Genomic DNA, 25,790 nt, shown 5'->3' on the forward strand with positions numbered 1-25,790 from the left:
TTCAAGGGGCAGGAAGAGCTCTGCCTCTGAAACTCATGAACCAGAGAATGCAGAGTGAGAGAGTGAGACAGAGTGGGCAGGATGGAGACACAGACGCGAAGAGGACAGGGTAGGATGGAAGGAAAAGGGGAGGATGCAGAACGGGTTTTCAGCCTTTTCTCAAGGCCAACTCCTTCTTCTGGAGTCTCTGAAATGCCTGTTTCCACCTGGAGCAACGCGTTCTCTGGTTGACGTGGCCCAATTTGAGCAAACCCTGAGAAATAGTGAAGGATAGGGGAGCCTGGCGTGCTGCAGTCCATGGGGTTGCAAAGAGTTGGATGTGACTTAGCTACTGAAAAATAATTGATACATTCACTTGGTTTGACTCTTGCCTAGTAAATTTGCTTCTGTGAGAAGGTATCAGGAAGCAGGGGAGAGGGAAACCATTCTGGAGAGGGGCCGGGAAGCTTCTCCATTTTCCCTTCTAATAACTCATTTGGTTTGACGGCCAAACCTGTGGTAAACACGCTGGTGTTTTCTCTCAGGGCAGGAGACGAGCATCTTACTCCCATCTTCATGAAGTTGCTCACCCATCACCCACACCTGGCCCTTGATGAGTCTCCCAGGGACCCTCAGTGGACACTAGGAAGTCAACACAGATCATTAATAAAAGTCTCTCCAACACCATGCTTTTGCATTTCCCAACACAGGTTGTCTAAACATCTTATTGGAGACTAAAGTAAATAATAGAATCATTCTTGTTTGAAAACTGTGAACTCCAGTTATTAGATACACCTAGAAAAAAAATTAAAGGTCAAAAATGAAATTCTCCTTTTGAGAGAGTCAGTTCCTAGGCAGGTTGATAGGGAGTCTAGGGGTCCCCAAGGAGAGAGGGGTCTGGAATTCTCAAGGAGGAAGAAAGCACAAATTTTTTTCCTTCTCTACATTCCTTAGGATTATATAACAATAATGTATCCTGCCTGAGGACAGTCTTTGGATTAAACCTTCTGTTATCTTAAAATGTAAATTATGGGAGTAGACCTAGTCTTTACAAGGATGTATCTTACCTGAGAACAGTGTTATCTTAAAATGTAAATTATGGGAGTAGGTCTGATGAGGTCTTTACAACCTCCAGACCTTCTTTGGATTATATAACCTCATTGTTAACACTAGCAAGCGGGTACTCTTTCTGCCCCCTTCTGATGCCTATGTCAGAAGCTTTCTCTATCTCCTTTATACTTTAATAAAACTTTATTACACAAAAGCTCTGAGCGATCAAGCCTCGTCTCTGGCCCCAGAATGAATTCTTCTCCAGGGGCCAAGAATCCCGGTGTATTCGCATGATTCAACAACAACCTTTCACTTTCTTATTAAATACAAAGAAATTAATGTTCAATATTTGTCGAGTCCAATTTGCTATAATACATAACAAGAACCCTCTCACTGGGAGGAGAGAGTATCTGTTCTGAAAACTACTGCTTGGATCAAGATCATGGTTCCCAGGGGGGATGAATGCCTGTTGTCTTCACTCTCATCTCAGGCTGGGAATCATACTTCCTGGAATCCCCTTTCCCCCGTGGTTCTAGGGGGCAAGTGTGTCAATGAAAGGGGCTCACGTGAGACTTGAAGGCAGAAGTGAAGTAAGTCACTACTCTGGACTGGGGTGAGTGGCCATGTGATTCAAGTCCTCTCCATGAGCTAAGTCACTGAAGTACCATCTTGGACTTATTATAGTGCCTTCCTGTTCACCCTTGCAAGCTCCTGGTTGCCCATCTGTCCTAGGCTTAGGCTGGTGTCATTGGTAATTATGTCTGGGATCCTCCCGCTGCAGCCTTCTAGGCATTGCTCTGCCAGCTCTTTCAGGGTCAGCATAATTCCTTATCTCCATCTTCAGTTCCTTATTCCTGTAACACTTGCAGTGTCTCTGACTGATCCCAGCTGAAACACCGGGAAAAGATAAACAGCATTTTCACGAAGAGGCACTTATTACATGTAAGACAAGATAGCAACTAGGTCAAGATACTCACATTCCATCACTTTCTGGCAACTGATTCCAACTAGAGAGATGAGTTATTTAAATAGTTTGTCACTTACAAGGAAACTAACCCCTTCTTCTCTTTCTATAATATCCCGAAAACTCATTTCCCTGCTTGAACACGGTGTCAGTTCCTCATCTCTGAACTGGGGATATCATCCTCTCCAGACAGGATCTGTGGTGCTAGGGAGTTCACTGAAGGCAGTTTCGTTTAGTTCTCAGAGAGAGAGTATCTTTTGTTTTTCTTTAGAACTTTTTATTTTGTATTGGGGTATAGCTTATCAACAATAGTTAACTGTGATCGTTTCAGGTGAACAGTGAAGGGACTCAGCTCAGAGAGAATCTCTTTTTCTTAGATCATGAACCTGGATATTCTGGGACCCTATTTTTCCACCGAAACTCCAGTACTTTGGCCACCTCATGCGAAGAGTTGACTCATTGGAAAAGACTCTGATGCTGGGAGGGATTGGGGGCAGGAGGAGAAGGGGACGACAGAGGATGAGATGGCTGGATGGCATCACTGACTCGATGGACGTGAGTCTCAGTGAACTCTGGGAGTTGGTGATGGACAGGGAGGCCTGGCGTGCTGCGATTCATGGGGTCGCAAAGAGTCGGACACGACTGAGCGACTGATCTGATCTGATCTGATTTTTCCACCACATTTTATAAAGCCAAGAAGTCATGGCTTGACATGGATAAAGCAGGACACAGAAGTCAGAGAGGGCAAAACAGATCCCTAACAGCTGTTAAACAAAAGAATTCAGCCCTGCCACAAACTGATTTCCATACATTTGATTATGATTGCATTTAGCCAATACAGCTTCTAAAATTTAACACAATTAGCTTGTGTGAGTGGGATTACTTACAACTATCACTTACAACCAGGGATTCTATTAACATTCCCATTCACTTGTTATAACTACAGGATGTCAAGAGAGTCTGGGTATTTTCTCACTGGATGCATTTCTTCTCCTGTGAACATGTACCACACCTCCACTGCAGCCGTCTGAAGCTCCTTCTTCCTTATACTGTTCATTCTTTGAATCTACTGCCTTGCTTGAGGGTAGCAAGTTAAACTGAGAAGATGAACACTACCTCCCAGCTCATTTATCCCCATGAACTTTTCTCTACGAGACAGACTGTTGTGATACTTTATCTTAGAGAATCCTTACCGAGAGTAGATTTTCAACCAAGACCGTGGCATTCAACTCACTGTTTTAGGGCCTCGCTGGGAAAGTCTCTACTCATCATAAACCTGTATTTCTTTATTCACGTGAAAAGAGCTAAGAGGGTCAATTAAAATGAATTTCACAGGCCCTTGAACTGCCTTCTTCCTATGTTCTTCCATTTTTAATTTTTTTGGAGGTTGGTGCCGTTTTGAGGGTTCCAGTATCCAAGGCCAACCATTACTGGGCTGTTTCTTTTCTTTTCATGAGCTTCAGATCTATGAACACGATGTAGGAATGAGCCATTAAATTAGGGGTGGGCAAATGACAAAGCCAGATCCAGCCCATTTTGGTAGTTCCTGGAACACAGGCACATCTATGAATTTATGTATTGTCTATGGCTGTTTTTGTAGTTGCTACAGAAACCCTATGGCTGCAAAGCCAGTATTGTATTATCTGACTCTTTACATAAAAAGTTTACTGATCTCTGCTCTAGATTAGTGTTTCTCAACTGTTTTCTCAGCTTAGTACCCATAAAAATGATACTGTAAGAGATGAAGGAGCTCACATCTTGATAAGCTTTTGGGGGCACATTGTTCTGGAAGGTCTCTCTAGAGCACTTGGGGCAGGACATGACCTGGAATATGCTTGGGATACTACTAGTCTTCTTGCCAACACCTCTGGGTACTGACACATGATCTACACCTTGATTTTGTAGGTCCTGTGTTTTGACTCCCACAGATTTTGATTTTGGTCAAGACCAAGTTTACTACTGTTCATGAGTGGTGGTGGTGACCTCATGGGTATCCTGACTTCCTGTGCAACCGTCCCTGTAGCATAAAACGAGACTTACAAGAGCACAAAGATGCTCCCATCACTGGTGGACCCTTCAGAGCCATCTGTGGTTCAAAGCTGTTCACCGGCACACCTGTGGCAGAGTCAGCTCATGTCCTGAGTATGTGGTCAGAACCTGTTCAGTATCACAGCCACGTGCCCGTTTCCCTCAAACACTGAAGTCACTCCGGGCATAGTTAATGTCCATCTTCTGAACTGACATCCCAGATCCCTCCATAATGGACTGGTGTCCATGACTTAACTCCGAATTCCAACCATGCCAGTTGTGGAATTCTTACACACCCATCATATTTTGAGGGCCCATCAATATTCTCTCCTCTTCTCATTTTATTAGGGTATACACTCATTGCAGAAGGCATGACAGAAGCAGCTGTCCACTGAGCGATAAAGGGGGTTAAGAATCATTTACACCAACAGAAAGAATGAAACTGCAAATTTATTTGAAAGTATAAAAATTAAAAAAAAAAAACCTAATCAAAAAAGCAACCACACATAACCTTTCCAGTTTACATCAACTTTGAACATCACATGCTATTTATTAACCACTTCCTTGTGTTTTTTAAAAATGTCAATTTCAAAGTAAAGGGATTGAGGGCAGGTGATAAGTGACTGATCACAGTGGAACGATTTCAATGCTAAAATAAATGCTGATCTTATTTGAGAAAAGGGAGCAAAGATGATTTTCTGGTTGGCACACATTTATGCCATGTATTAAAAAAATATCCTGGTTGGAATGAGTTAAAGAAATAATGCTGGCCACTTATTTGCTATCTTAAGTAGGGGAAAAAACAAAACTCTGCTGCTTTGGTGTCCTATTTATATCTTTTTTAAAAACCCACCATTTAAAAAAATCAAATCTATAATAAAAATGTCCCTGTGTTTATTTGAAAAAACAACATTAATAGGCTCTCCTTATCGACTAAGACCATTTGTCTTTCCTAAGATGCCTGGAAGCTGAAGGATGTGTGAAATTAATTCACTGCACAATTAATTAAAATTAGAATCCTTTCCTCTAAACAATTTCCAGAGCACCAGAAAGAAGCAGGGGCCCACCAAGGGGAGAAACGAAGCCACTCTGACTCACATGATAGGAAATATTCGGCCAGAGTTCCTCACACACTCCGGCTGCCACCTAAAGTTCTCTCTTCACTGGACTACTCAGAAAATAACGCATGTTATTTTAAAAACGAAAAGACGTAAGCAACTAGGTTTCTTTTCTTAACTTGAAAATCACCAAGTGGCTAGCTTTCCTGTAGCACACTTTCAATTTGGTTAAAAAAAAAAGTCTACAGAACAGGATCACTGAATGCCACTTCGTCCCCCCTCCTGCAGGCTCTGTTTAAATTAGCATCAAAGAAGTTACTGAGCATGTGGGAAGCCGGTAGGCATGACAGCTGCCCCAGGCTCCGCCTGGTTTCAGTTTTGTTCCCCCCATTAGTCAGTGTGGTTTCTTGACAAATAACATCTACATTTCCACCCATGACTTCCTGAGGGGGTGGGCGCTGTGGCTGGCTGGGCACGGAGAAAGAGGAAGGTGAGCCTGAACACAGAGACCATGAACTGAGGGAGAAAGGGCATTGGTCTTTCTGCATCCTTCACGAACTCGATAAATAAAAACTCAAAGTGCAACAACGCACAGATGCCTGGCACACAGGGCAGTCTGGGGGCGGGGGGACTGGTTATTAGAGCTCAGCGGGACAAAGCGTGATCTTTTGCATCTTTGCTTGGACCTCGCGAATGGAAAAACAAAAGACAGCTCTCCTATACACATATAAATAGTCCCTTAACTAGAAGGGAAAAAACAAACACACTGTTTCAAATGCATTTCTAAGAGATTATAAAACAAAAAGTCCGAATGGCAAATCTTGACTCCAAACTGTCTGTGATCCACGTCTCTCAGAGAAGAAACTATGGGATGTCTGGAGAGGTCTGATTCTTGCTCTGACCCTAATCCTAAATCTTGGTGCTGGTATCTGGCTAGGCCTCGGGAAGTGGGGGGTGAGTGCAGCCCAAGAATGGGGAGCTCTTGTGGCAGGTACTGAATTAGGTTTTCATGTGAGTTAGAAACCCACAGTGTCCTCATGCCCAACTGCACAGGTAGAATGACTTCTGAGTGTCTGGGGGCACTTGGGAGGTGAGGGTTGAAGCTGCGTGAATGGGCAAGGCAGGCTGGGCGTGGTTTACGGGGACAGAAGGACCAGATCAGATTTCTGGCCAATTCAGGTTTAGTCCTCATCTTTTGGCTAAGGCAAGTCACAGCTGGGAGGGTGACAATCAGAAACCAGGGAAAGGACTGTGGACCAAAGCAGACCTGGGTTCTTGCCAGCCTGTATTTTAGGAGCTGAGAACTTGGATAAACTCGTGGTGGGGGCTCCCTGCTTATTCTGGGATGAGGCTGATGGTATATGACGCTGGAAAAAGCTCTCAAGATGAGGACTCTTGGGCAAATTGTTAAATCCAGAATCTCTCCAGAATTGATGGTTTCAGAGTCCTTCAGAAAACCAAAACAACACCACTGACTTCTGAAGGGCGTTACTCACAGCAACAGTTTTCTTTGGCCCCAGGCTCTGCTGACCCAAGAGCAACGTGCAGCCTAATGCAACATCCAGTGACGGCCTCCTGGGAGGATCACCCAACCCGAATCCCCAGGTGGAGCTCTAAGTGACAGCCCACACAGAATTTGGTCCAGTCTCCTCTGCCCCTCTGAACGTCCCATATGACACAAACACTGCTTTCTCAGTACCTGAGTACCACATTCACCCGCCACCTGCAAACTTACGCCACCGCCTCAGCACGATTCCAGCAGTAACAGAAGAACGACTTGGAGAGCGAGGCTGTGATCCTCGGCCTCGAGGGAAGAGTAAGTGCCCAGAAAAGATGCACCAAAAAACACGTCAACTGAGAGCCAGAACAAGGCACGTCACCCTCCAAAGAACATTCCTGAAATCTGGGCAAGGAGGTGACTGGAGAGACAGCTGACACTCCAAATCACTCCTTGAGGGACCCCGAGGAGCCTCCCGTAAGCGCAAGTTGTTAGGACAGCCAAGGTCAGAGCAGATGAACCCATAGAGACTTTGGAAGAGCCGGAGTTTATACGTCTTCGGTGCCCTGGCTGCGCGCGGAGTCCCTGGGCTCAGCGGTGCCCTCCTGCGGGCCAGGCTGCCCCGGGCTGTGGCTGGTGTCCTCCACGCTCAGGAGGCTGCTGGCTGCCTGGGAGCTGGCGCTGTTGGCACTGCCGGACCGGGAGCGGTAAGGGGGCAGGTCGGCTTGGTTCAGAGACTCAGTGTCTGAAGAGTAGGGTGGCGGAGGAAGGTCGTACCAGGCGGGTCTGCGATGAAGAGAGCAGGGTGGGGTGAGGAGCAGGGTTGGGGGGAAGGGAGAGAAGAGAACACATTAGGAGCCCAGGCATGGCAGGCAATGCTGACTTCTGTCTGTTTTTGAGTGGATGATGATGTCAGGATCAAGATTTTTCCCTCTGAGGAGAAAGGCAATCCTAGTACTAGGCGAACCAGTGATGAGCAATAAGATGAAGGGAAGGGATCAAAGGTCAGTGTGCTCTGGCTGGCTTGTGCCAATTGGACAGTGCCAAAGACATAACCTTTGGGAGGGGGAATTCTAAGAAGCCCCCAGCTCATCCTGGGTGGTTCAGCAGGGATGCAGCTGGCCTGAGGTCTTCATGGAGACCTTAACGATCCACAGAATTGGGGGTCCTTACTGAAAGCCAACTCTTCCTGGTTTTCTGGACTTGGGTAAGTGAGAGGACCTCCTCTCAAACCCTCTACAGATAGCGTCCTTATCTGTAGAAGGGCATAATAATGATACCTTGCTTGCACTGAGGTAACTTCAAAGGCATTTTATTTTCCAGCTCTCATCTACAGAAGGCTTATTGTGAGTCAGGCATTGCGCCACCCACCTTATATCCTTTATTTTATTTTATTTAGCATTCAGAAGAATGCTAGAGGGAGCCATTACTTGTATGCCCATTGTACTGGGGAGGAAACTGAGGCGAAGGGGCATTAGACAGCTTGCACGGGATCACAAAGAGCTAGTAAGCAGCAGTGCTAGGATTTGAACCCAGGAGCTCTGTTTCCAGATGCAGCAATTTTAACCTCGCTCTACATCTGATGGTCCAAATGAGTGAGGTTCTGTGTTCTTAGTGCTTATTTGCAAAGATGTCCTTAAGCACCAGGCCCTGGAGCTTTGTTTATCTTTTACGAGGAGGAAAAATGAAGATAATACAAGAGCTGTCACTGGACGGGCTCAAGGAAGAGCCCAGTTAGTCCAGGAACACTGCCTGCAAAATGCCTCACCAATGAGTCCCAGGCTTATAGAAGAGGGATCCTGCAGGATAGGGGATGCTGAGAACAGGGGGCTCAGGTAGCTCTGGTTCTGGGACTTCAAAGTGGGGTTTCTGGGATACGCTGGAGGTCACCAAAGGACAGAAGAAGGCTGAGTATGCGGGACTGAGGTCCACTACCTGCTCCAACTACAGAATTCTGCATTTGACTTGGTGTGTTGGGGTTTCTTGTACAGTTCCATCTGCAATGAGGGTTCTAAGCTTGAGAATGTTCTAGTTCATCTCCTTTATCTTATAGATGATGCCATGCAATGTTAAAGAACTTACTTATTCACCCACTCATTCATTCATTTATTCAATTAGAAATCAAACCTCCAACATGGGCACTGTTTCGTGGTAGCAGGTGAGTCCCCAGAGCTGGGCACATGTGTCCATGTGGCATTACCAGGGAGCAGGAGGGATCTGAACTGGCTAGGATCCTAGCTGTTTGTCCTCAGATGAGTAACTGAAAAACTCAGTTTTCTCACCTGCAAAACTGAGGCAAATATAACCTTGCTTGGTGAGTCGCTATGGGGATTAAGTGAGATGATACCTGTGAACGGTTTTGCAAAGACTCAGTACAAGTCAGACGCTGCGATGCCTTTGCAGCTGCATGCAGGCTCCTGGCAAGACCAGGATCCCGGGCGTGTGCACAGACTCTGCCCCTAAGTGGGATGACCTCCCTCCCTGGCCGCCCCAGGGTCTCCCATCCAGCACACACCTTTGGTCCAGCAGGGCCTCTGAGTAGGAGGGCGGGGAGCCCACTTCCGACGCGTTCTGCTCGGCCTGGCTGGCCACGTACTGGATGCCGTTGTTGACGTTGTAGGTGACGTTGCAGCGGTGGGGGTGGTCCAGGACCACCAGGCGGGAGAGCAGCACGGGGTGCTGCAGCCGCTGCACCGGCAGCGTCATGAGGTGGTTGCGCTTCCGCTGGTGGTGCAGGACCAGCGCCAGCAGGGCCACCACCAGCACGAAGATGACGGAGCTGCCGATGATGGCGTAGGTGATGCTGGGGTAGTACACGAGCTGGTTCTCCGAGGTCACAAACACCTGCCCGCTGCCTGGTTCTGGGAAACCCCAGAGGGGAGAGAAAAGGAGAGAGGTTACCAGGTTGCTTCACTCACGTGCCTCGAAGTCAGCCCCAGGAAGGGCGTGCAGTGTTCCAGTAGCACCATGTGCAGTAGCCGAAAAGTGGAAACCACCCCAGTGTCCACTGACTGGTGGATAGATAAACAAAACGTGACTGTCCATGCCATGGAATATTATCAGGCCATAAAGACTACTGATGCATGCTATGATACAAATGAGGCCTCAAAACATTATACTAAGCGAAATAAGCCAGACACAAGAGACCACATATTGTATGATTCCATTTATATGAAATGTTCAGGAAAAGCAAATTCATAAGGACAAAAAGCTGATTAATGGTTGCCTGGGGCATGGGGACTCACTGGTGATGGGTGTTGGGGATCTTGCTGGGAGATGGGACTGCTGTAAAACTGGACATGGTGATGGCCGCACAAATTAATACATTTACTAAAACTCATTGAATTGTACAGTTAAAATGGGCAAATTTTATATTATGTAATGCACGCTAAGTCATTTCAGTCGTGTCCAGCTCTTTGTGACCCCATGGACTGTAGCCCGCCAGGCTCTGTCCATGGGATTTCCCAGGCAAAATACTGGAGTGGGTTGCCATTTCCTCCTCCAGGGGATCTTCTCAGCCCAGGGATGGAACCCGCATCTCTTATGTCTCCTGCACAGGCAGGTGGATTCTTTACCACTAGTGCCACCTGGGAAGCCATATAGAATGTAAATTATACCTCAATAAAGTCATTTAAAAAAAAATCAGCCCAGGAGACTATAATATCCAGGGAACAGGACTAATAATTACTATGACAGAAAACAGTTTTTCTCTGGAAGTTTATATGTATGAGGCACACCAGTGTGTCTGGGGTTCCTTATGTTGGTGAAGTACTTATTTCATGCCTGGCCCTTTGCCAAGCTTTCAAGATGAAAAGCCAGCATTGCACAGGCTAAAATCATGGACTCTGGAGCCATTCAACCCCTAGCAATTCAACTGACTGGCTGTGTGCCCTTTGGAAAGTGGCCAACCTCTCTGTGCTGTAATTTGCTCATCTGTGAAATGGGGATGGTATTAGTCCCCACTGCACTGGGCTGTTCCCAGTGGGAAATGAGTGACTCATTATCAAACACTTAGAACAACAGTGGCCACACTGTGGGTGTTCCAGGCACATATACGTGCTTCATCACATCTATGTGACTCACAGCAACTCCGGGAAGTAGGTGTTTTAACTGCCTTCTTTCTAGAGAGGTTGGGTCCCCTGACCAGGGTCACAGGGTCAGGAGGTGATGGGCTGTGCCTGATTTGAGCCCCAGAGGTCTGACTTCAGAGCCTCGCCCCTAACACTTTGCCCGCAGCCCCCTAACAAGGCCCGCTAGGCAACCAGCAGGCATTTGCTCAGAAGCTTTTGGATGAAAGCCTGAATCCTGCCCCAGCCCTGCAGGATGCCAGTCCTCCCCTCTCCACTTGGAGCAACAGCCCCCACTTCACATACGCAGGGGGAGGGTTTCCCACCAGCAGGACACAGCTGGCAAGGGTGGCCAGGTCCAGGAGGGCCCAGGAAACCAGAGCGGTCCTTCCTTGTGGAAAGCTGGAAGATCCACAACTACCCCCAGCTGTGGCCCAGCCGCAAGAATCATCTAAATGGAGCCTAAGTGAGCAAGTCTGAGACCACAACCCGTGCCCGGTCAGCCTCTGCAGCCGTGCGGAGGTCGGCGTGGGTCCTCAGCGGCCAGTGTGAGCTCTGAAGTGGAAGCAGCACTGTGCTGGCAGGTCCAGCCCCGGGCTAAGCTTTCCCACACCCTCGTCACTAGATAGCCATGTGCACAGTGTTGTATTTCACCTTCTGTATACATTAGAGTGTGCTCACCACCAAAAATTCGGTTCTCACTCATCACCATGGGCTTCCCTGGTGGCTCAGTGGTAAAGAATCTGCTTGCGATGCAGGGGATGTGAGTTCAATCCCTGAGTTGGGAAGATCCCCTGAGGAAGGGAATGGCAACCCATTCCAGTATTCTTGCCTGGAGAATCCCATGGACAGAGGAGCCTGGTGGGTGACAGTCCATGCGGTCGCAAGAATCATACACGACGTAGCAACTAAACCACTGCTACTCATCACCACCATACAGTTGACCCTCTTTACCCATTCCACCCTCCCCCCACGCCCCCGCCCCTCTGGTAACCACCACTCTCTTCCCCGCACCTCCGTATTGTGTTTGATTTGGTCTGTTCCCTTATTTTGTTTGTATTTTATATTCCACATATGCGTGAAATCACACAGTGTTTGTCTTTCTCTATCTGACATCTCACTTAGCACCATACTCTCCAGGTACCGTGGCAAGATTTCATTTTTTATGGCTGAGTAGTAATCCACACGTGTGCATATGCGCATGTTTGTGTGTATACACACACAGACCACATCTTTTCTGTCCATTCATTCTTCTGTCGATGGACACTCAGGTTGTTTCCATATCTTGATTACGTAAATAATGCTGCAATGAACACAGGGGTGCACGTATCTTTTCAAACGAGTATTTTCATATTCCTTGAATAAATACTCAGAAGTGGAGTTGCTGGATCACCCGGTATTTCCATTTTTACATTTCTGAGGAACCTGTATACCGTTTTCCATAGTGACTGCACCAGTTTGCATTCCCTTCAACAGTGCATGAGGAATCCTTTTCCTCTTTTCTATTGTCGTAAAAATACATGTAACATAAAATTTACCATTTTAACCAATTTCAGATGAGCAGTTCGGCGACATGAAGTTACATTCACACTGTTGTGCAACCATGATCCATCTCGAGACTTTTTCATCATCGCAAACTAGTGATGTGAATTCTTAGTGTTTGCATGCTTTCTGCTATCCTCACCAGCTTCACTAGACCAGAGAGAATGGCTGGGAAAGCCCCTTTTGGTGGGGGGTGGTGTTGGGGAGAGAACTGATGAGTCCCCTCCAGGAAGATGCACCTCCTTCTTTATTTCTGATTGCACTGGGTCTTTGCTGCTGCGCACGGGCTTTCTCTGTGAGGAGCAGAAGCTACTGTCTGGCTGTGGTGTGTGGTTTTCTCACTGCGGTTGCCTCTCTTGTTGCAGAGCATGGGCTCCAGGTGTGCAGACTCAGTAGCTGCTGCACATGGGCTTGGTTGCCCTGAGGCTTGTGGGATCCTAGCTCCTGGACCAGGGATCCAACTCATGTCCCTTACATTGGCAGGTAGATTCTAGACCATCAGCAAAGTCCCTGAGCTGGACTTCTTAAAAGTTGATGGATTTTCACATGGAAAACAAATGGTTCCAGAGATCTTAAAACAGTGACTTGCATGTAACCACTTGAGGTTTTAAGAATCCAGGAGGGAGCTCTTAATGAATGGAGTGTAAAATGCTTGCTGGCGAGAAGTGGTGACCACATTTGCTCGAGAAATTATGATGTTACATAACTCAGGGGTGCCTGGTTTCCGCTCTGTATGTAAAATGTCATCTTACATTAATTCATTAACTAGACTCACTTTTCTTAAGAGCTTAATGAGCCCGCGAGCCAAATTACTAATATCAGTGTTGCCTGGGACCTGAGTTCCAAGTGCATAATCCATGGATAATGAAGTTTCCATTTGTTCTGGCTTTCCCTCAAGCTCATGCCCTCCTACTCCACCGTCAAACAGCTTGAACTCCTGTCCTGCATCTGTGGCTTCTGCTGCATTAATTCCAAGCGATCTGGTTACCACCAGGGTCCACTGTGTCCTCAAAGCTTCCGGGGCGCTGGCTGCTGTGCATGGTGGAGACGGCCGTGCCCCAGGTCTCTCATCACCTCAGTCACAGCTTTGTGTAGTTACCGTGACAGTTTTCCAGCAGACGGTAGATGTCCTGGGGAGGAGGAGGGCCTTTTTCTAATTCATACAGAGGCACTGTCCGGACAGACAGAGGGACTAAAGCAGTGGACACTTGTGACTTGGAGTTCCTTTGCTTCTAAAACATTCCCTCCTCCAGATTCAAATTGTATTTCCTCTTAGCATACAATTATTCACCTCTCAGACTGGGCTTCTCTAGTAGCTCGGACAGTAAAGAATCTGTCTGCAATGCGGGAGACCTGGGTTTGATCCCTGGGTCGGGAAGATCCCCTGGAGAAGGGAGTGGCTACCCACTCCAGAATGCTTGCTTGGAGAATTCCATGGAGAGAGGAGCTTCATGGGCTACAGTCCATGGGGTTGCAAAGAGTCGGGCACGACCAAGAGACTAACAGTTTCACTACTTTCAGACTAGGCAAAGGTGAAGTATGAGTTCACATCTTGCCAGGAAAACAGATATAATTATTCATGCATGACTGGTAGGAGGGTAAATTGGTACAAACTAGGGCAGTGATGGGGTTAACAATATAGATCAAAATAACAAATGTACATTAACAATATATATCTAAACAAATGTACATTAACGATATACATTTAAACAGAGAAAGTACATATCATTTGACCCAGCCTTTCCACTCTTATGAATCTAACAACAGATATATTCACGCAAATGAGAAACAACTCTTTAATACAAGTATTCATGGAAGTATTGTTTACAATAGCAAATATATCGAGAAAGATATATCAAGAAAAGATCTAAATGTCCATCATTTATGGACTGGCTAAATAAATTATGGTGCATCCAGACAGTATCACACCTATTTAAGTATAAACTGATATGAAATAGTCTGAAAGATATCATGCTAAGTTGTGTGGGGTGGGGGGAAGTTCAGTAGAGAATGTTTTGAATTTTCTAGAAGGACACAGAACTAGTACGACTGGGAGAGAACTTTCCCAGTACTTTCCATTATTTACTCTTTTCTACTCTTCATTATTTATACTGTATTATCCAGTCAAAAAATAAGCATCTTGTCTATTCTTCTGGCTCTGCCTAGGCTGAGGTGTGCAGAGGTTTTCCTTCCTTCTCTCCCTGTCGTGTGAGGGCTCCTGGGGTTCATGTTTCACTGTCACTCACTCACTCAAAATCCCTGAGTCCAGAGTTCCTGTTCTAGAAGGGACACTGCCCTGTTCAAATGGATGCCTCACCATTATCCTGAAAACTCCACTGCTTCTTTAAAAACATTATTTTTAAAGTTAATTTTCCTCTAGATTAAGTATTTTTAAAGGCCAAGTTTATTGAAGGATAACTGACACACAATTAAACTCGCCCTTTTAAAATGTACCGTTAGATGAGCTATAAGGAAGATCCCCTGAAGGAGGCACAGCAACCCACTCCAGCATTCTTGCCTGGAGAATCCCATGACAGAGGGGTCTGGGGGGCTACTGTCCACAGGGTTGCAAAGAGTTGGACGCGACTGAAGCGACTTAGCACACATGCGCAACTAAATGCAACAGTTGCATAAGCATCACCACAAGCAAGATATCAACCCTTTCCATCCCTCCCCTTGTTAGCAGCCGCTGGAAGCCCTTGGTCTGTTTTCTGTCCAGATAGACTTATCATTTCCAGAAAGTCAGGGAAGGGAATCCTTCGGTAAGTAGCCTGTTGTGCGTGGCTTCTTTCACGCAGCATAATGCCTCTGAGATGCGCCCGGGCTCCTCTGAGTACAGTGTTCCTTGTGTGGATACTCACAACTTGTTTCTCTGAGTACAGTGTTCCTTGTGTGGATACTCACAACTTGTTTATCCCTCCACCCAGTTAATGGAAGGAAGTGGTTGCTTCTAGTTTCTGGAGTGCAGATCTTTACGCTGACATATATTTTCTTCTTTAGGGAGTATAAGCCTTTGACTGTGTGGATCACAATAAACTGTGGAAAATTCTGAAAGAGATGGGAATACCAGAACACCTGACCTGCCTCTTGAGAAACCTATATGCAGGTCAGGAAGCAGTAGTTAGAACTGGACATGGAACAACAGACTGGTTCCAAATAGGAAAAGGAGTACGTCAAGGCTGTATATTGTCACCCTGCTTATTTAACTTATATGCAGAGTACATCATGAGAAACGCTGGGCTGGAAGAAACACAAGCTGGAATCAAGATTGCCGGGAGAAATATCAATAACCTCAGATATGCAGATGACACCACCCTTATGGCAGAAAGTGAAGAGGAACTCAAAAGCCCCTTGATGAAAGTGAAAGAGGAGAGTGAAAAAGTTGGCTTAAAGCTCAAAATTCAGAAAACTAAGATCATGGCATCTGGTCCCATCACTTCATGGGAAATAGATGGGGAAACAGTGGAAACAGTGTCAGACTTTATTTTTTGGGCTCCAAAATCACTGCAGATGGTGACTGCAGCCATGAAATTAAAAGACGCTTACTCCTTGGAAGGAAAGTTATGACCAACCTAGATAGCATATTCAAAAGCAGAGACATTACTTTGCCAACAAAGGTCCGTCTAGTCAAGGCTATGGTTCTTCCTGTGGTCATGAATGGATGTGAGAGTTGGACTGTGAACAAAGCTGAGCGCCGAAGAATTGATGCTTTTGAACTGTGGTGTTGGAGAAGACTCTTGAGAGTCCCTTGGACTGCAAGGAGATCCAATCAGTCCATCCTAAAGGAGATTAGTCCTGGGTGTTCTTTGGAAGGAATGACGCTAAAGCTGAAACTCCAGTACTTTGGCCACCTCATGCGAAGAGCTGACTCATTGGAAAAGACTCTGATGCTGGGAGGCATTGGGGGCAGGAGGAGAAGGGGACGACAGAGGATGAGATGGCTGGATGGCATCACTGACTTGATGGACGTGAGTCTGAGTGAAGTCCAGGAATTGGTGATGGACAGGAAGGCCTGGCGTGCTGCAATTCATGGGGTCGCAAAGAGTCAGACACGACTGAGCAACTGAACTGAACTGAGGCTGCTGGGTCATATGGAAGGTGTACGCTTAACTTTATTAGAAACTATCACACTGTTCAAGGTGGCTGTAGCACTAAGCCTTTCCCTAGTCGCTCTGCAACCTCATAGCACATAACACAGCTAGCCTTTTCAAGTTCAGCCAGGCGCACAGGTGTGTAGTGTTACCTCACTGAGGTTTGGAGTTGCATTTCTCAGTGACTAATGATGTTGAGCATCTGTTCATGTGCTGATTTGCCATCTGTATATCTTCTTTGGTGAAACATCTATTTAAATCTCTTGCCCATTTCAAAACTGGCTTGTTTGACTACTTATTCAGTAGTAAGAGTCTGATAGACGTTCTGGGAGACAAATTCTTTTCCAGATGTGTGTCTCACAAATATTTTCTCCCAGAATGTGGCTTGGCTTTTCACCTACTTTACAGGATCTTTTTGAAGATAAGTGTTCAAAATTTTCTTATGAAGTCCATTGTATTAATTATTTCTCTCGTGTTTTGTGCATTTTGTACTCTATCCAAGAAATCTTTGCCCAGAAGACGTTTTATAGCTTTAGCTCTTACATTTACATCTATGATCCATTGCAAGTTAATTTTTGTTTATGGTACAAGGTGAAGTTTAATGTTCTTTTTTCCCCTCCCTTTGGATATCCTATTGTTCCAGGACCATTTGTTGAAAAGTCTATCCTTTTTTATTTAATTACCTTGGCACCTTTGTTGAAAATCAATTGGGCATACAAGGCTGGGTCTATTTCTAAATGATCTATTCTGTTTGATTGAATTACATGCCAATCCTTATGCCAGCAAGTGTACTGAGAACTACAGCTTTATAGCAAGTCTCAAAATCGGGTAGTGTGAATCCTGTGTTCTTTTCTTCCAAATGGAATTTTTCTGATTATAAAAATACATTACAATTAAAATTTAGAGTGATATAGAAATGTTCATGACAGACACCCTCTCCCTCCCTCTCTCTACTAGAAAAAGGAGTTCACAGTCTGGTGTAGACTAGGGGTTGGAAACTTCTGTCAAGAGTCAGACAGTGTGTCGTATAGGTTCAGCCACAACCACTCAACTCTGTCTCTGAAGTGGTGGTGGTTTAGTTGCTAAGTTGTGTCCAGTTCTTGCGACCCCATGGGCTGTAGTCTGCCAGGCTCCTCTTTCTTGGTATTTTCCAGGCAAGAATACTGGGCTGGGTTCCCATTTCCTTCTCCAGGGGATCTTCCTGACCCAGGAATCGAACCTGGGTCTCCTGCATTGCAGGCAGATTCTTTACCAACTGAGCTACGAGGGAAGCCCTCTGTAGTGCAAAGCAGTTACAAACAGTACATCAGTGAATGAGTGTATCTGTGTTCCAGATCTGATTTACAATGACAGGCAGCTGGAGCAACCACTGAGAACTATCATTTCATAGATTTCTCCAAGCCATTATTTATATTCTCTTACCGTGAGAATTCGGAGAAGGCGATGGCACCCCACTCCAGTACTCTTGCCTGGAAAATCCCATGGACGGAGGAGCCTGGTAGGCTGCAGTCCATGGGGTCGCTAGAGTCGGACATAACTGAGCGACTTCACTTTCACTTTTCACTTTCATGCATTGGAGAAGGAAATGGCAACCCACTCCAGTGTTCTTGCCTGGAGAATCCCAGGGACGGGGGAGCCTGGTGGGCTGCCGTCTATGGTGTCGCACAGAGTCAGACACGACTGAAGCGACTTAGCAGCAGCAGCATTGTGAGACTTATGGGTGTATTACATGTATGTATGTGACCAGGTATTAGATTTTAACAGGAAAAAAGTTTTTTCAGGAATTTATCAACTTCAGCTAAATAATCCTTTAGGAGAAGAGATAATAGTTCTTAAAATTTCCAGTTAAGGCAGAGAAAACAATTATTACATTTTACAACTGATTTCATTCTAAGTGTTCTTTTAATTTAGCTTCAGAAAGATTGTACTTTTTGAGGTCTTTAATGTGTAAAAATACCTGAGTATCTTTATTAAGCCTGAATAATCATGTTATTATATATAATTTTCATATGTCGAAAGTTATTTAAAAAATCATATAGATATAGTTTCAAAAACTGTAGAGTCAAATACAATAGAAGATTAGAAAGATAAAACCAGCCAAACAAAAAACAGGCAACAGATCAGATTCAGCCCCCTGGCCTTAGTTTGCTGACCCATTACGTAGAGATCCCTCAAAACTCTTTGTGTATATACACATGTACTTTTCTTCAGGTTATACAGACATTTCTACAAATGGACATCTTTCCTCAGCTCCACACACATTTGTTAAGGAGCTATGTAGAATCCCACTACCTACGTACCTCACAATTTATTTCACCAGTCCCTGACTTACGTACATTTTGGTTGTTTTTTGGGGAGGACACTAATATAAACAATGCTACAATAATATTCAGGCAGACCAACGAGACTATGACAGCCATGAGGGGAGGGCTGGGTTTACTGGTCTACCTTCTATACTCACTGCCCCAGACAAAGGATAAATACATTAGTCTTTGGTCACTGATACAGCGATTTCTTAGGATGGACTCTGGATGCTGGTTGTTTCCCAGGCCATCTAGTCTCTGGGGCTGTCCTGAACACTCTCCTTTTCTCTGACCACACTGAGCCACCAGGCACGGTCAACTGCTGCTATGCAGGGCTTCTCCAGCCTCTGCTTCTGGTCTCCAATAGGTGCAGGACAGGAAGAGAAACCTCCTTGTGGTCTACTAGCTTTAGCCTCTTTGTCCTCTAATCTTTCTGCAATATCCTCATCCGTTTGAACAAGACCCAGCTCTGTAGCTATGGCATTCTTGTAAAGTTCTTCAGGTCCAGGGCTCTGAATGGCTCATATCACCCTCCCCAGCCACACATTCAGATTCTGCAGCCTTCCCTGCCTCGGCTTCTCAGTACCAACCCTGGAGGGTGTTGGAGTGCTGCATGGCTATTTCTTTGTGACCTGTCCCCCACTGAAATAGTACAAATAATACCAACCACCACCACCCATGTTTACTTTGAACTCAGAAACAGTAATAATAATGTTATCACCATCTTAATGATCACTGAAGCTCTCATTCTATCAGCAATATCTTATGTGTTGACATATGAATTCTGATTTTGTAATCCTTAAGCCACCTGCAGTGAGTTGGACGATGTCCCTCCATCCAACTAGGAACCTCAGAATGTGACTTTCCTTGAAATAATGATCTCTGAAGAAATAATTAAGGTAAAGACTTTGAGATGAATTAGGGTGAACTCTCAGAGTGTCCTTACGAGAGACAGAAAAGGAGAAGGCCCAGAAACAGACAAGGGAACAGTCACGCAGAGACGGAGGCAGAGGTTGCAGCCCCCAAGCAAAGGACACTAAAGCTTAGAGGAGAGGAGGGAGGCCTGACTCTCCTTAGAACCTCCACAAAGAACTAACCCTGCCAGTACCAGCATTTCAGACTTCCGGTCTCTAGAATTGTGAGAGAATAACTGTGCTGTTGTTTTAAGCCACCGAGGTAGTAGCGGTTTGTTTTGGCAGCCCTGGGAACCGGATACACCATCCTATGACATCGACCACTTTACAGAGGAGGAAATGGAGGGACAGGGAGGTTTAGTCACTTGCCCAAATCCTCCAGACACTCTGTTAATAATAATAGTAATAATAATAACAACTAGCTGATGTTAGAGCTGATTAGAGAGGGAACTGGGAGGAACCCGGCCAGTCTGGCTCCAGAATCCTTGCTCTTCACGCATGACTTTCTTTCACGTTCACCTGTCCTTCACCATGAAGAGGAGTTTCAGTGGGCAAAGGCTGGACTCTCCCATTGGAGTCCTACTCAGGGCCAAACACAGCCATGGAAATACAGCAGGTATTCGGCAAGCACTTTTTTGTTTTGGATGCATGGGCTCTCTGTTGTGGTGCGTGGCCTTCTCTTATTGCAGCACTCAGGCTTCCTTGCCCCATGGCACGTGGGATCTTAGTTCCCTGACCAGGGATTGAAACCACGACCCCTGCATTGGAAGGTGGGTTCTTAACCACTGGACCACCAGCAGAATTCCTGCAAGTACTTTTTGATATCTGTAAACTGCCTTTGAAACATGGGAATCCACAACCTCTCCATTTACAGAAAGAGTCAAACACTGAATAAGGTGACCTTGACGAGGGCAACCTTGAAGCTGAGGCGAGTAGGCCCCCTACTGCTAATCTCCATCCCGTATGCACAATTTCACTTCATCCTTACAATAACCCTGCTTTACAGACAGGGAAACTGAAGCCCAGAGAGGTTAAGTAACTTACGGAAGGTCACAAAGCGATCACACGATACAACTGGTATTGGCGCCCAGGAGTCTGATGCCGGAAGCCGCCACATGGTCCCAGGCGGTTCTCTGTGCCCTCCCCTCCCCCTTTCTGCTTCTCCTGTCCAGCTGTGACCCCATCTTATTGTTCTTACAATGGAGTCCTTTCTCCAGTAACTCCATTGACTCTGATCAATATATTCTCAAATGTCTTTGGTGAAATGGTAAGAGATATTTAATGAAAAAGGGTGCCTTGGTCAAAGAGGTATGAGAAAAAGTGGATTAGACAAATTAAGCCACTTTCTTTGTAGCTGTTCAGACCACAAGCTCTGGAACCAAACTGTCTAGATTCAATCCTTGGCTTCGCCACCTACTAGCTGTGTGACCTACAGCAAGTTACTCTACCTCTCTGTGCCTAAAAAGCCTCATCTGTGAAACAGGATAACAGCAGAACTTCCCCCATGGGGTTGTTTTATGGATAAAATGAGAACATACATAAAAAAGAGTTTAGAACTTTGGTACACAGGAAATACTCAACAAAGCCTAGCTAATATTAATAGCTATCATTATAGGATTTTTCAGAGTCTTTATTAGGCAACTGTATACTGTGATCCTAAAGTCCATCCTAAAGGAAATCAGTCCTGAATATTCATTGCAAGGACTGATGCTGAAGCTGAAGCTCCAATACTTTGGCCACCTGATGCGAAGAACTGACTCATTTGAAAAGACCCTGATGCTGGGAAAGATTAAAGGCAGGAGGAGAAGGGCATGACAGAGGATGAGATGGTCGGATGGCATCACTGACTCAATGGACATGAATTTGAGTAAACTCTGGGAGTTGGCGATGGACAAGGAGGCCTGGCGTGCTGCAGTCCATGGGGTTGCAAAAAGTTGGACACGACTGAGCGGCTGAACTGAACTGATATACTGTGATGCTTCATGGGAGAATATGGCTATTTCATCAACCTGTTGCTTTTCGGACAGAACACACATACTAAGTTGCTTCAGTCGTGTCAGACTCTTTGCGACCCAACGGACTGTAGTCCATCAGGCTCCTCTGTCCATGGGATACTCTAGGAAAGAATCCTGGAGTGGGTTGCCATGCCCTCCTCCATTGATTGAGGATTGAACTGGCGCCTCCTGAGGCTCCTGCATTGTAGGCAGATTCTTTACCGCTGAGCCATTGGGGAAGCCCTGGACAGAACATAAATTACATTCTAAATAAGCATATTCCCAACATTCTGGAAGTCATCTTTTCACAGATCATAGGGGCATCCCTGGCCTTCAGGTATGTTGTTGGAGGAAGCTCTGTGGCTGTAGCTGCAAACCTAAGAGGCAGAAGGTGAGAAGCAGCTGCCTAGCACCCCTCCCCCTCTGAGCAGCAGTGGCACCCGTCTCCCAGGCCACACCCAGCATCCCCATCACTGACTTAAGTCGGCCAAGCACCAGGAGCCCAGCCCGCGCGGCAGCTCCTGTGAATTAGATAAGAGATTCCATCACTGGGAAGGTTGTCCCACACCCCGCCATCTTGGCACCGAACAAGACCAAGTAGGCAGGAGCTGGTCCTGTTTAAACATGCAAAGAGCCCAAGGCTACCCTGGGTCTGTTCTCTGGAAGCTTGAGTTCATCGTGGTCCCTGCATAATCAGTTCCTCAGTGCTCCATCTGTCTGTTAAACCTTATTACCCAGGGAAATGCTGAGTGAGCACACTGGGAGCTTTGAGCGCAGAGAGCTTGCTGAATAATTTAGGGGAAAGGGTTGGTAACAGAAGATTACAAGTGGGGCTCCCCAGGGGGAGTGTTATTGACCATGAACACATACATGGCTTCTGGAATTTCAGAAAATCTTAACATGATGACTAGGGCCGCTGCACCCCAGAGGGAAGGGCTATTCGCTTTGCACGCACTGGGTCTTGTGCTTCGGTCCCAGGGCTGGCAGGACACAGAGTCCTCAAAGGGGAGCTCGGACACATCTGATCCCAAGCAGGACTCTGCCCACAAGCCCCAGTCCTCATGCCCGCATCCCATACCCACCATGGCTGCTGCCATCGTAGGAGCCATGTCACCTCCACCCTGCCCCCACTCTCTTTTTCCTGAGCTGTGGGGTGCTCCTTCTAAACCCTAAATTCATTCGCTCATGTTTATTTCACTCCTCTACTCAAAACCCCTTAGTGGCTTCCCACATACTCGGTTGTTGCTGTTCAGTCGCTCAGTCGTGTCTGACTCTGCGACCCCGTGGACTGCAGTGCTCCAGGCTTCCCCGTCCTTCACTATCTCCCAGAGTTTGCTCAAACTCATGCCTATTGAGCCAGTGATGCCGTCCAACCATCTCATCCTCTGTCGTCCCCTTCTCCTCCTGCCCTCAATCTTTCCCAGCATCAGTCTTTTCCAATGAGTCGGCTCTCCACATCAGGTGGCCAAAGTATTGGAGCTTCAGCTTCAGCATCAGTCCTTCCAATGAATACTCAGGGTTGATTTTCTTTAGGATTGACTGGTTTGATCTCCTTGTTGTCCAAGTGACACTCAAGATAGTCGGTATAAGACCCTGAAGTCCTCACCATGGCCTCCCGGTCCTAAATGATCTTGCCTCTGATATCACTCCGACATTCACTCCTGCCCCTTCTCTGGCTCTGTCTGCTGCAGACCCACTGGCCTCCTTGCTGTTTCTATGACACACCGGGCACATGCCTGCTGCAGGGCCTTTGCTCTTGTTGTACCATCTGCCCAGGACAGGCCTCCCTGGGCATCCTCATCATTTACACCAGATCCCACTCAAGTCTCTGCTCCTAGGTCAGTGTCATGGGGTGGCTTCCTGGGCCACTGGCATCCATTTCCACTCCTACCCTGCTTTATATGTCTCCACGGCATCCACGACCACCTGTCACTGTTCAGTGCATTTGTACCAAATCATCTCTCTCCTGCTGGAATGTAACTTTCTGTGGGCATACCTGGATTCCGCCCACTCATGGCTGCATCCCTGATGCCCAATACAGTGCTCTGTAAAAATGCGTTGGTGGAAATGAGCAGTGTCTCCAGCTCTGCGGCTCTGTCAGTCTCAGCACACTGCACTCCCGCCAGAAGCACCGACATCTTTCATGTGAGACTAAGCACCCTACGAGCCAAGTGCTTCATGGCTATGAGCTCAGTTAGCTACACAGATGAGAAAATAAGTCTCAGAGAAGTAAGGTCACTTGCCCCAGATGACACAGCCAGGAAGAGACAGAGCTGAGACTGGAGCCCAGGTTTCTGACCACACCTAGAGGACAAATGGGAAGGATGGAGTGAGCTCTGACCAGAGGCTGCTGGCCTGGGGAGGCTGGAGGCGGGCAGACTAGGTGTGGACATCTGATCTGAGTGGCTGGGGAGGGATCATATTTAGTTTTCTCTGGTTGGTCCTAAAGCTGGAAATGAGGACAAAATTTAGGGAAGCTCTCAATTACTAATCAAATCTTGGATGCTTTGGGTTCAGTTACAGGAGTTAATGATTGGCTCCCTGGGGTGATGTTGGAGGTGGGGGGTCAGAGTTCTGCTTTGACACGTGGTATGGCCAATGTCCATCTGTATATTCTGTTTCTTGCAGACTATCCCAATCATACCCCCGGGTTTGGCCCAAATCCCACTTCTGCCTGTGTCCCCATGACATCCTGGTCAGGCTATTGCTCATTCTCCTCATTTGTAAAGTAGGCGCAGTAAACACCCAGCATGCAGCGTCTCTATGGGGCTTAGAGCTGACACATGTGACGTCCCCACCCTGCAGCGGTGAGTCTAAGGTCATCGGGTACCTGGCTGCTCACGCAGGGAAGTGAGGTGTAGTGTGAATGAGGACAGGTCCAACCAATGAACCACAAATGGCATGCATGATGGTCAGCTGACATTTGGGAGTCTGGTGGACAGGCTCAGGGCTCTAGTTCAGCTACAGACCTCATGAGTGATGCTGAGCAATTTCCTGCAACTTTCGAAGCCTCATCTGTAATGTCAGGATTAAAAACCTGCCTGCCTCAGCAGAGGTGACAGGAACATTAAAGACTGTTGTTTTCAATTTAAGCCAAGTGAACGGACTGTGAGCTGGCTGCTGTGACTTCCTCTTGTCTGTGCAAAGACACTGATCCCTTCACACCTGAGCTGACTGGCAGAGAAGAAGAAGTGGGAGAAGAGCCAGGATTTTAGGGAGAGGGAGATTGAGGCCTTCCAAAGCTTATATAAGAGTTAAGGAAGGACACCTGGTTGAGGCCATGTTCATTTATCACTTATGGAGCCCAGATTGATGGTCAGGCCCTGGGCTCAGAGCTGGGGATTCCAGCACCCAAATGGCAGAGACCTGACCCTGGGGATGCTCACATGGGAGAGGCCCTAGGCCCCTGCTTCTCTCCAGGCTCCCCCAGGATCACCTCTACCAACCTTCAGCCACATCCTCTCAAGCAGGGGAGCTTCCAGGAGCTGTCTTGGCCACTGTAAACCAAGGACATCCCAACATCCCCCTGGACTTTGTCCTGTTTTTCAAAAAACATCCCATGCGGCTGCTGCGCCTTTATGGATCTCTATTCCGAGCACATCTCCTGTCCCAATTTAGATGCGGACTGAAAAAGTTTAATTTAAAGGGCAGACTGGCAAATGACTGAATCAAAAGAGAACCATGAAAACCCCACTGAACCATTACCATGGCAACGCGAGTTTCTAAAATTAACCGAGAGGAGGGTGATGGGAAAATCCTTGCTTCCAGCCTGCCCAGCGTCAGCTGGACCACAGCAGGAGGCATCCTGGCTTCGAGCCAGAAGGACATCAGAGACGGGATCCATCTGCTAGGAGGGAACTAGGGCTTTGAGATCATTGAGAGCCAGGAGACAAACACATTAAGATTACATTCAAGATGGGAGAGAGGAAAAAGAGAAGAGAAAGTTTTAAGACTGGAGAAAGAATGAGGGCCCATCTCCCCGAGAATTCTAGTGGTTCTTATTCCAAGAGGGCCCAGGGATTCTTGTCCTTTCCACCTCTCACATTTGAGCAGAGGGGACAGGAAGTGTCCCTAAGAGGCCCTGCATTTTCAACAGCCAACTCTTACCCATAGCTTCTAATGGACAAGCTGCTCACCATGAGGAGGGCGGCTTGGTGTGAAGGAAAGCTCCTTCCAGGATCCAAGGCTCTTAGAAACCTGACAAAAGCTGCTGTGCAAGCTCAGAGCTGGTTCTTTGTCTTTGACGAGGAAGGACAAAAGTGATTAACCGGTGAGTGAGGTGGTGGTAAACGGCTTCTTTGC

The 25,790-nt window shown here is 46.6% G+C and overlaps 1 protein-coding gene across 5 annotated transcripts in view; it reads right to left on the reverse strand.

Moving 5' to 3' along the window:
- Positions 1–4,451: 4,451 nt before the first annotated feature.
- Positions 4,452–25,790, reverse strand: part of LDLRAD3 (low density lipoprotein receptor class A domain containing 3) — a 276,120-nt gene continuing 254,781 nt past the window's right edge. For all 5 annotated transcript variants that reach the window (XM_025266219.3, XM_006062344.4, XM_025266218.3 and 2 more), the window contains 2 exons: positions 9,093–9,438; positions 4,452–7,363 (listed from right to left, as the gene is read on the reverse strand). In XM_025266219.3, the coding sequence (XP_025122004.1) occupies positions 7,126–7,363; positions 9,093–9,438 (584 nt within the window). In that variant the 3' untranslated portion in view covers positions 4,452–7,125. The remainder of the gene's footprint in view (positions 7,364–9,092; positions 9,439–25,790) is intronic.

Source organism: Bubalus bubalis, chromosome 16 (genome assembly GCF_019923935.1).
Source record: "Bubalus bubalis isolate 160015118507 breed Murrah chromosome 16, NDDB_SH_1, whole genome shotgun sequence".
Classification (NCBI taxonomy): domain Eukaryota; kingdom Metazoa; phylum Chordata; class Mammalia; order Artiodactyla; family Bovidae; genus Bubalus; species Bubalus bubalis.